The 12,656-nt window shown below is 36.3% G+C and overlaps 1 protein-coding gene across 1 annotated transcript in view; it reads left to right on the top strand.

Moving 5' to 3' along the window:
* Nucleotides 1-12,656, top strand: part of si:dkey-215k6.1 (transmembrane protein 132C) — an 83,648-nt gene that overhangs the window by 57,793 nt on the left and 13,199 nt on the right. The window contains exon 3 of the mRNA XM_056457478.1: nucleotides 9,874-10,079. Within this exon, the coding sequence (XP_056313453.1) occupies nucleotides 9,874-10,079 (206 nt within the window). The remainder of the gene's footprint in view (nucleotides 1-9,873; nucleotides 10,080-12,656) is intronic.

Here is a 12,656-nt window from a genome sequence, read left to right as displayed (position 1 = left end):
TTCACTTCCGCCTATAGTGAAGTTTTTTTTCCCTCTCCGCTGTCGCCACTGGCTTGCATGGTTCGGGATCTGTAGAGCTGCGCATCGTTGGATTTACCCTTCAATATTTGGACTCTCAGTAGTGATTATTAAACCACACTGAACTGAGCTAAACTGAACTGAACTTAAACACTACAAACTGAACTACACTGTTCCTATTTACTGTGACCTTTTATGTGAAGCTGCTTTGACACAATCTACATTGTATAAGCGCTATACAAATAAAGGTGAATTGAATTAAACGTATTTACAGAATGTCATGCCTGAAACAGTGGGTTGATACATTTTTTGTCACCCCATATTTTGATAAAACTTTTACTCTTTTATATTTTTGATCCAAAAATAATCCAGCTTGTTTTTACTGTATATTGACCTTCATTTATTTAATCATTAATTTTCCTTTATTTTTACTCCACATAGAAATGCAAACTGGCCCAGCCAGGACTCGAGCCAGTGACCTTCTTGCAGTGAGGCGACAGTGCTAACCACTGAGCCATCGCGCCACCCTATGTGTTTTTTTTTACAGGGATGTTTATTTGAGTTTATTTGATTTGCAATAAAAATGTTATTTATGATTATAAAATGAGTTGTTACACTTTTTTTATGCCTAAATACATTTTAAGTAAGTTTTTTGTTTTCTATATATGTATGTATATATATATATATATATATATATATATATATATATATATATATATATATATATATATATATATATATATATACATATATATATATATATATATATATATATATATATATATATATATATATATATATATATATATATATATGTATATATATATGTATGTATGTATGTATGTATGTATGTATGTATGTACAAACATACATACGTACATACATACATACATATTGATTTCTAACATTTTTCAAAATATATTCTTTTGCGTTCAACAAAAATAAATACTATTAAGGGATAAGGGTTTGAAACCAACTGATGGTGAGCAAATGGGAAGTATATTTAAGTTACAAATATTATTTGCTCTGTATCTCTGTATCATCAAATTTATTTTCTACTCAAATCTGTGCTGCTATCTTATGCTGCAGTTCATCACAGAGAAGTCGAGATCTCAGCGAATCTCCAGCATCATGTTGTAAAAGCAGTAAAAGTGAAGATGATCCCTGTGTGGGCTCATCTGTCTGTTTTAAAAGCTCTCTGTTCCTGAGCGTTTCCTCTGCAAGTAGTGAACCAGAGCTGCTCTTCCCTGCCCAGGAAATTGATTCCACCACTTCCAGCTGATGCCCACCATCTTTGTCTCCCTCTTTCTTTTTCCTTTTTCTCTCCCTCTGTTGCCTCTTCTTTGCCCCCTACCAATCTCCATCTCTCTCTCTCTTTCCCTTCTCACCGTGGCAGAGAGGCAAGTGCCAATTCTTGCGAGTAATTTGCGAGCTGGGCGTATGATGGGATTGGTGGATTGCGGCACCTGGCACTGTTTTGCATTGTCAGCCAAATAATCTGTGATTTATCACTCCAGAGATGAGCAGAGAGTGGAGGAAGACACACAACAGAAAGAGTGGCGGAAAAGAAAAGAACAGAAAACTGACAGGAAAAGCAACTTTCTGCTTGTAAAGACGAACTGAAAAGAGCAGTTGAGATAAACTGAAAAACAGATGTAACACAGCAGGCTCTATTTTAACTAAGCATATGGTCTAAAGCCAATGGTGCAGGTGCACTAAGGCCATGTCCGAATTCACTTTGCTATTTTAAGGATGGGAAAAATGGTTGACGCACCTGGTGCATGCTCTAAAAGTGTTGTTGTTCCCTTAAGGGTGTGTTTTGGGCATAACGTGCATTAAACCAATCAGTCTCATTTCTTATTCTTGTTTAGATTTCTTATTCTTGAGTTCACACCATAGCGCATTTACTATTTACATCTGGACTTTGTAAGCAGAGAAAGGGAAGGCTACACTAGTGAAAAAAGGATATGTTGGATCTGTGCATGAGGCTAAAGCATGTAAGCAGATCATGCACAGAATGAGCCGGATTCCACCAACGCCCCCTGATGTGAAGGTTTGGAGGGAGGTAGCGGTTTTTATATTTATGTAGACAGTAACAATCTTTTACATTTTAATCCTTTAATTTGTCTGGCTCAAGTTACATTCCTACTGAGCTTTGGGTCATGACTGAAAGAACAAAATCTCGGATACAATCGGCCGAAATGAGTTTCTTTCGCAGGGTGTCAAGGTGCACCCTTATAGATAGGGTGAAGAGCTCTGCCACCCGGGAGGATCTCGGAGTAGAGCTGCTGCTCCTTCACACTGAGAGAAGTCAGCTGAGGTGTTCCAGGCATGTCCCACCGGGAGGAGGCCTCGGGGAAGACCCAGGATTTACTGGAGGGACTATGTCTCTCAGCTGCCCTGGGAACTCCTTTGGATCCCCTGCAGAGGAGCTGTAGGAAGTGTCTGGGGAGAGGGAAGTCTGGGAGACTGCTGCCCCTGCGACCTGGCCCCAGAAAAGCAGATGAAAATGAATGAATGAATCCTTTAATCCTTTGTGTGCTGCTGAGCATCCCTGTGTGTGTAATAAGCATGCACATTTTAGACCCACCTATCACTAACACGCTTTTAAATAAGCAATAATAATAATAATGATAATAATTATAATAGTACTGCACTGTTGACTTTAGAGGAGCTTTTAGTTGGTCAATGGTGCAATCTATTTTGGTTGCCTCAGAATAGCTACACGCCGACAATGCGCCTTAACACACCTTCTGTTCAGATCAGCACAAATCGGTGCAGTTGAATTTGCTATTTAAACAATTGAAACTTAACTACTGTTTTAGAGTTTTTGAAGTTTAATTGTGTTTTTGTTTGCTGCAATACTGCTAGATTGATAAAATCTGTGAATTATTTTAATAATACACACTCTTATCTATATATACACAGATGGAATATAATGTTTAATCAAATTTTCAATTTCAAATCCAAGCTCTCTGGATTTACTGTTTTATGTTTTAATAAAATGACTTTTTTGTTTTACTCTCTAATCTTTTAATTATTTCTTCTAAATTTGAAATAAAAATACAGTCATTTAGAGCTTTTTTGTTGCATAGAATGTGTTTTTAGATGTATTGTATTAATTTAATACCAGCGTTTACATTTATTTTGGAGGAATAATCTTAGAAAAATGATCTAAATGACAATATGTTTATGTCAAATTTTAAACAAATGTTATTAGACCTACACAGACTAAAACAAAAATGAGCTTTTTCCTCAAACACATGCAAACCAATAAATCCAGAGATTTGTGGAATATTTCCATAGCTATATATTGTTTTTAATAGTATTTTTTTGAGTATTTTTTTAAGTATTTCATACTTATTTAAAGCGGGTTTCTCTCTTACTATCTTTAAATATCCGATCTCTAAGTCAAAATGGGCCAAATACAATTGTTTTTATAGAGTTATTAAAAAACCTGCAATTAGTGCTGCACAATATATTGTTTCATCATTGATATCGCAATGTGTGCATTCGCATTAATCACATCGCAGTATCCGCAATGTTGAGGTGGTATTATAGTTAATTAGCAATGAAGACTGTACATTGCTATTTTACAATTTACATTACATTTGATTATTAAATTACTGTACCTGAATATCTGACTGTTTTGACTACTAGACAGAAAACCTTAAAGCACTGCTTATTTCACTTTTATCTTGTTTATTTTATGCTTGCAATTTGTTTGATTTACTTCACTATAGAATGATCTCAATCAATCTAAGTTAAAGATTTCATTCAAAATATCCCTATTCAAGTCATCTGCTAAAATTGTATTCATATCGCAATATATATCGCAGAAAAATAAAGGATCGCAGTGTCAGATTTTTCCAATATCGTGCAGCCCTACGTTCAATTGTAATTTTGGGTTAGTCTCCTTGTTGAGATAGTTTTCTCTTTATAGATCTCTTCTCTACTAAGAAACAGTGGCCTTCATCTCTGTGTCTCTCATTGCCCAGTCTCCTCTCCCCGTCTCTTTAAAATAGAGACAGAGATTAAATCGATTTTTCAGTGTCATCAAATCCATGGCTCAGCTCTTTGGCTTTGACGGAGGGAAGTGTTTATACAGGTCTGTTCTGAAGTCATGAAATAATGTGGCATCAGCTGCAGGGCGGGAGGAAAGGAGAGAGAAAACTGGATAAAGCAGCTGAAATGAGTACAGGAGTTCACTTATCATGTTAATAACATTTTAGCACTCACACAAACATACACATATTCTAACTATCTTTTTTTTCTTGTAAACATTTTAATTGAAAATTTGGAAGAAATGTATGGGTAAAAAAGTTTGCTTTACTCACCGAGCTGTATATACAAAATAAAAAAATAATTCTGAGTTATTTCAAACCAAATTAGACAATAATGATCATTTATTCCTATTCCTATTCTTCATTTATTTAAATCCTTCCATTTTGTGCTGGCAAATGTTTTTATGTGAAAAATGTGATGATACTGTACATTTTTAAGTTTTTTTAATTCACTGTAAAAATTCTTGCTGCCTTACATTTTTTTTTGTTAAAACTATTTAGGTCATTTCAAATTACATCAATGAAACTGACTAAAAATATTAAGTTAAACTTGAAAAAATGTAGAATATTTAGTTGAAACCTGATTATTAAAGTAACTATTTATTAAAATAAGTTAAAGCAACTTAAACATTTGTTGTCTTTTTGTTATTAAACATTTTACAGTGTACCTTTTTTGAATAAAAAGTTCAAATAAACATAATTTATTTACAAAAGTCATTAAGTTGCTGTATAAAATAAATTGCCTTTTTTTTTTTTTTTTTACTTGTATACAGGTTTTAAAAAGTAAATGACAGAATATTCATTTTCACCCCAAAATTGAATACTCTGCCATTTGCTTTTTTAAAAACCTGTTTGAGCTTTATTTTTCAGTAACACTTTACAATAAGGTTCATTAGTTAATGCATTTACTAACATGAACTAATCATGAACAACACTTGTACAGCATTTATTAATCATAATTGAACATTTACTAATGCATTATTAACATCCAAGTCCATCCTTGTTAACATTAGTTAATGCACCGTGACTTAACATGAACTAACAATGAACAACTGTATTTTCATTAACTAACGTTAACTAACATGAACAAATACTAAATGTATTGTTTACTGTTTGTTCATGTTAGTAACTGCATTCATTCACATTAACTAATGAACCTTATTGTAAAGTGTGACCTATTTTTCAAAATAAATGTATCTGTAAAAAAAGTTTACTTTACTCACCGAGCTATATATATATATACAAACAAACAAACAAACAAAAAAATTCTGGGGGATTTCAAACCAAATTGGACAATACTGATCCTTTATTCCTATCCTTCATTTATTTAAAATCCTTCAATTTTGTGCTGGCTAATTTTGTAATAAGTGAAAAAACATGATGATACTGTATACACTGTAAAATTCTGGCTGCCTTAATTTGTATTTATTTTTTTGTTAAAAGTGTTCTGGTCATTTTAAATTACATCAATCAAACTGATTAAAAATATTTAGTTAAACTTGAATTTGAAAAAAACCTGATTCATTTATTAAAATAAGTTAAAGCAACAAAAAAATATTTGTTGTCTTTTAGTTATTAAACGTTTTACAGTGTACTTTTGTTGAAAATAAAGTTTAAATAAACAAATTATTTACAAATGACATGATAGACATGGGTGGCATGGTAGCACAGTGGGTATCGCTGTCGCCTCACAGCAAGAAGGTTGCTTGTTCGAGCCTCAGCTGGAGCAGTAGGCGTTTCTGTGAGGAGTTTACATGTTCTCCCTGTTGTTGGTGTGGGTTTCCTCCGGGTGCTCCGGTTTCCCCTACAAGTCCAAAGACGTGGTATAGGTGAATTAGGTAAGCTAAATTGTCCATAGTGTATGGATGTTTTCCAGTGATGGGTTGCAGCTGGAAGGGCATCCGCTGCATAAAACATATGCTGGATAGGTTGGTGGTTCATTCCGCTGTGGCGACCCCAGATTAGTAAAGGGACTAAGCCGAAAAGAAAATGTATGAATGATAGACATGATCCATGATATAGTTGCTACTTTTTTTAACTTATACACAGGTTTAGTAAATGACAGAATATACATTTTTACCCCATAATTGAATATTCTGTTTTTTACTTTTTTAAAAACCTGTTTGAGTTACATTTTTCAAAATATGTTTTTGTGTAAAAAACCCATAAAAATAATCATTTTAAACCAATTGAGGAAGTCAGTTTCAATTATAATTCTTTTTTGAGAACTTATTATTTTAGATAATGTGTATTTTTCTTAAAATTTGAATATTAATTCCAAAAATCAACCCAGATGTTGGTATTGCATACCTTTTTTAACCCCAAATTGGGTTGAAATAACCCAGCATTTGTTTTAGAGTATGTGTCTCAATGAGATGTAACAGTAACCATTTCATTTCACTAGCATCCTCATTTCCCAGCCTTAAAAGAATCAGTGGTTCAATATTTGTAAAACTGAGATATGCTGGTTATGTGGGTAAACTTGGATTGTTTATACAATTATCAGCCTCAGCGGAGAGGTGCGACGGTGTGTCAGAGCTTCCAGAATGTTTTCTAATGTCATGTTTTTGATGTTGTGATATGGCCACATGCCACTTTAGCTGCCATTTTCCTGTGCCATTAGCCTCGCGGTCCTCAGCCCTGACACAGTCATTTCAGCTGCTCTTAGAACAACACTGCAGATGATCAGAAAGACGGCTGGATTGAAAAAGGTGCAAATTGCAAGAACAGAGATGGAAGAAAAAGTAGAGAAATTGAGCGTAGCATCCTTGCAGAGGATTCTGGGTAATTGCTCTTTCAGGAGTCACACAGATACACACACAAACTCGAGGGTGCCTTTTATCAAGTACGCTTGTGTCTTTGTGTGGCAGAACATTACATCCTATATAAAAACATGCGCAGCTTGGGATCTGTTCTACATCCTCTCTCAAGTGTGTGTGTGTGTGTGTGTGTGTGTGTGAGGCAGTCCATTTACTTTGATGAAATGACATTTTAACTCATATTTTCACTGTAATTGCTTGTGTTGAATGAATCACAGTGCATTTTAGTTGAACTTGCTTTTAAAAGGGTCTTTGTTTAACTGTCTGTTTATAATGGCAATTCAATCCATCTTTTTCTCCTCTCTCTCGCTCTCCACCTCCCAGATCAAGTATTCCTTAATCTCTTGACATTATCTTTTTTTTCTTTCCAAATAATTTGCTTCTGTTAATTTGGTTTAGTGTGGTTTAGTATCATACAAATGTGGAAAAAGATTACAGTTGATAGAAACGGCAAAGAAATTTCACAATGCTCAGTACCATGGAAAACAAATATGCTACAGAGAAAAATCCTATATATAATTATTGATGTTTTTATTAGTCTTAATAATAATAATATAGTTTATTTAGAACTTTAAACACTGGGTATGTTTACATGGACACTAATAATCCGATTAAGACAATACTCTGAATAAGAGTCTACCATGTAAACAGCGATTTTTGATTACCTTAATCCGACTAAAGTCATAATTGAACTAAACAGAAATCTAAACAGACATGTAGAATATGCGGGTTTTAGTCGTAGTACAGAAATGTATACACCTTAATTAAACTATAAATGTGGTGTAGGATTTTGCATCAGGACCGAGTCAGTCAAGGACCACAGACACCTGCATCGTGAAATGCAGAGGTTTTTTATCCATGTGGCATTGAAACGACACTCTTTCAGCAGTTCATAGTCTCATCCAATATCTCGTTTATCATGGGGAGCTTGCATGAAATGTTCCTGAATGAAAGTGAAACAGCAGTTAAAGTTGACAAATTAAAAATGAAACACCTAAAACTCTGGAGGAAATGTGCATAGCGTGGTGACACAATGACATTAATCGAATTATCTGCTATAACATGTAAAACAGGATCATGAAAGGAACATTCAAAAAGTAACTCATGTAAACACCTTAATTATATTAATGTCTTATTCAGATTAAGGCAAATAATTCAATTACTGATGTCCATGTAAACGTAGTCATGTTTTCATGGCCTCATTGACAGGTTGTTTTGTGTCTTTGACTTCTTGTTGTATTCTCAAATACTTTTTAAACTGTATATTGATATGATTAAACTGATTACTTTGGCCCATGGCTGATAATTCTTTATTGAAAAAAAAAACAACTCTTTGAAATGTTTACGGAGTAAAGAAATAATGTTAACATTAGACCATCAGCACAGTCTGTTAGGTACAGTATCTAACAACAGGAAATTGAAGGCACATTTAAGACATTAGAAACATAAAATAAGTTGTACTGAGTCAAAACTACATTGTTGAGAGGGAAAAAAACCCAATTTTTTAAAAATAATTTTAAGAAACAGTTTTAAGAATAATTATTCAATAATTTTGAAGAAATTATATAAAATCACCCAATACAATTTTAGAATAAAATAGAAGCGCTTATGCACTAAACACAAGCAAAAAGCAGATAAACATGGTTTGATGTTTTATACTGTATATATATATATATATATATATATATATATATATATATATATATATATACAATTTTTACAATCAGATAGAAAAATACCCTATTACCCCATATATCTCCCCCATCCCCCCACCCTGTTATATGCACATTAGGAAACACATAATAACTGTAGTTTAGACCAAGCAAGTAAATAAATTACATTATATTTGACTGTCATAATACCAGATGAGGGTTAAGTGTCTTAAGATTTATTTGATGTCACATATTCAGATTTTTGGTTTGATGTTTCATACTCAAACTACTCACTAAACTGTTATGTATAAGATGCTTGGTTACTTGGTAAAAGACTGGTATTTGAACTTTTAAAAAATATTTTCTTCAGCTAGTTGAATTAGGGACGGCACGGTGACTCAGTGGTTAGCACTGTCACCTCACAGCAAGAAGGTTGCTAGTTCGAGTCTCGACTGGGCCGGGTGCTCCGGTTTCCTCCACAGTCCAAAGACATGCACTATAGGTGAACTGGTTTAACTTAATTGGCCGTAGTGTATGAGTGTGTATGGGCGTTTCCCAATACTAGGTTGCAGCTGGAAGGGCATCCACTGTGTAAAACATATGCTTAAATAGTTGGCGATTCAATCCACTGTGGCAACCTTTGAAATAGAAACTAAACTGAAGGAAAATGAATGAATAGATGAATTAATCAAGTCTGTCCTGTTCCACTTCTCTTGCTTTTGTTGTTAGGTGATAAGTAGTAACACAGTACACTGAGGAACATGCTTTTAAAATAAAAGCGTTCAATAAATCCCAAAAGCAGTCTGATCTACACAAACGATACACATTCATTTCAAATTTCAGCGTGTCCCTATGGTGACCCTGAGCTGTAATAGTGAGATGTGACTGCTTCACGCTGCTGGAGCTCTCGTGCGTGTGTGTGTGATTTACCGTCGGGAAAATGACAGTGCTCTGTTCACCATGACAACGTCACACAGACACATCCCATCAAAGTGTCATAAACGTCCAGCGGACACAGACCATCATTAATCATCACAGAGAGTAAAGAGGGCAAAACAGAGAGGAAAGATGAAGTCCTGATCTAAAAAAGAGCAGCGAGAGAAACAAGGAGACACTCAGTAGACTGTTTCCCCAATTTTCACATAATTATGTGAAAGAGCTACTCTGTCTTTTCTTCAGATAAGTGTAATTGCGGCAAGTGATGGGGAAGAATCATAGCAAATGCCAGAGCCATTACCAAACCCACAAAACAATCCATTTTTTTTTTCCATCCACCTCTGCTTCACCTCTCTGTGTGTTTCTGTGTCTCTCAAACTGCAGGTCTCGCTCAGCTGTGATGAGGTGTTGGTGAATGGGAATGAGAAGAGGGGGCGTGTCTCTCTTCAAGTGAACTTTACCTACCTCTATTTGACCAGCCAATTAGAGCTCACCGTCTGGGTGCCACGGTTACCGCTCCAAATTGACGTCTCTGATGTGGAACTCAACCAAGTCAAAGGATGGCGGGTACCCATCATCACTAACAAGAGGTGTGTGTGTAAAAGTGTCTTTGTACTGTATACGCTTAACAGCCATTTTATTATGTACACATTACTCACACAGTGCCCTTTTGCCTTAAGAAACCCCTAATACTATGTAGTATAAGTTCGGCAAGATGCTAGAAGCATTCCTCTAAAATTTTAGTTTATATTGACATGATGGCATCAAGCAGTTCCTGCAGATTTGTCGGCTGCACATCCATTATGCAAGTGTTCCATTCCACCACATCTCAAAGGTGCTCAATTGGATTGAGATTTGGATACTGTGGAGACCAATTCACTGTCATGTTCAAGAAACCAGTTTGTGATGAATTGAGCTTTGTGATATGGTGTGTTATCAAGCTGGCTGTAACCCGGGATTGACATGGTTAGCAACAATGTTCAGGTAGGCTGTGGTGTTTAAAGAGCCCTTATTTTGTATTAAAAAAGGTCATATTTTGGTCTTGGAATGGATCCATGATTGCATGCTGTTTTTGGCAGACTCCTCAAACCATGCAATTTCTTTTCCTAGTCATCTCAATTTCTTTATTTCGGTGAGCCTCAGGTTAATTGTAGCCTCAGTTTGTTTACAGCTGACAGAAATGACATCAGTGGGCTCTTCTGCTGCTGTAGCTCATCTGCTTCAAGGTTTCATGGGTTTCAGACCTTGGTTGTAACGGTTGCTGCCTTTCATTCAGCTTGAAACAGTGTGGTCATTCTCCTGACCTGTGGCATCGAGGCATTTTTACCTTCAGCTCACTGGATGTTTTCTCATTTTTTCAGGCTCTTCAGACCTTTCTTTCTTTTACTGCCACCAATAACTATGCCAAATACAAAGTCACTTTAATTGCCTGTCATTCTCATTCTAATGTTCAGTTTAAACTTTAGCAGGTCATCTTGGCCACATCTACATGCCTAATTGCATTAGGTTGCTGCCTTGCCTAATTGGCTGATTAGATATTTGCAATTAAATGGTGTATTTAATAAAGTGGCCAGTTAGTTTATGTGTGTGAGCAGGCATGTGAGGAGAAGGGCACATCGCTTTTTGTTTTTTTAGCCAGTACAGCACAGATCCTGCAACATCCCTTTCATTTTCAGGCTATATGCTATGTGTGTGTGGGGGTATGCGTGTCTTTTTTCACAGCCCAATTCTGCTTGTTGGCCTTCAGTCTGTCTGCTGGGCCCATTTTTCAATTTGGCCAATTTCTGTCTCTCTGCCTGTAACAACAAAACCACTGTTACCACCAGGAACCGCATGCACACGCACACACACACACATTTAGACCCCACGCAATGCTTCCCCCTAGGTGAACAGAAAATTTGAAGTAATTGCCGTTTCAGAGAGAGAAATAAAATGGGGGAAAAGAAAAGAAGAGGCAAAGGAAAACAAAACAAGACCTAACAGAAGAAGCAGGCGCAAATAATAAAAACACACTGAAAATGTTAAGAAAAGTCAAGAAAATGGAAAAGAACAGGATAATTGCTGAAGAGCAAGAATTGTATTTGTCAAATAGACAGTTTTACTGGAATTTGCAAGCCCAGTTTAGCCGAATGTAGAGATGGCTGATGTTAAACTAATGTTTTGACACTGTTGAGATCCTGAAGCGCAAGTATTTTGAAACACTGCACCAAGGCATGACACACTCCAAAACACCCGGGGCCACGTGACTAAGGTGATTCAAACACAGGCTCATTCTGAGAATTTTTTTTAAACGAAAGCTACGGGGCGGTGTGATGCCGTTCCTTTTCGCGCTTACCAGCTGACCGCTTACCTCCGTATGGACGGCATTCCGGCTGTAACCAGTTTGTCCCATTAGCGTGCCATGTACGTCGGCGGACTTGAGACACAGAGAGGAGTTGACCACGACGACGGGGTTCCAGTCCGGTGAAGAGCGGTTCCAGAAAGCTGGAAAGACAAAAACAGAATCCAAAAAATAAAACAAACAAGTAAATAGCAGGGTGAGAATGTGGTAAAATCTGAAAAAGTAGTAAAAAAAAATCAGACGAGGGCTTTTCTTTTTTTCGATTGCTTTTGAAACATGTCGGTTGGGTTTAGGGAAGTAGGTGGTAAGGTCAATCGATAAAATTGGTTGGGTTTAGGGAAGGGGAGGGCGGGTCAGACAATTGTTCGCTCAGTCAGTCAAAAAGTCTGTCAACAAGTCAGTCGACAGCGGTCTCTGGTGGGTTTACATGAGAATAGCAGGCAGGAATGGCACTCACGAGGGAAATTTGAGATCTCAAAAAGCGTACACAGCGGCCTCTCGTGGATTCACAAAAACAAAAACTGCAAAAAAAACGTGCGGCCGGGACATATTCCGCAGTCTCCAGAAACGTCTGTAGAGGTACGTTTTCAGAATAAGCCAGGGTTGGATTCAAAACACCCAGATCATGTGACTAAAGTGTTTCGAAACACCACATCACATGACTAAAGCCATTAAAAGCATTGGTCATTTCAGAAGCGTTTCCAGACCTGGTGAATCTACATTTGACTTACAGTGCCAGAAAAAACCTCTCTCTCTCATGTAGCCTAGTGGACAGAGCGTGCTAGTGTGCTGCAAATGGCCCGAGTTAATATTTCGACTTGCACAA

Source organism: Danio aesculapii, chromosome 5 (genome assembly GCF_903798145.1).
Source record: "Danio aesculapii chromosome 5, fDanAes4.1, whole genome shotgun sequence".
NCBI classification, from domain to species: Eukaryota; Metazoa; Chordata; class Actinopteri; order Cypriniformes; family Danionidae; genus Danio; species Danio aesculapii.
The sequence above is the reverse complement of the archived record's forward strand: the minus strand, read 5'-3'. Positions and strand labels throughout refer to the sequence as shown.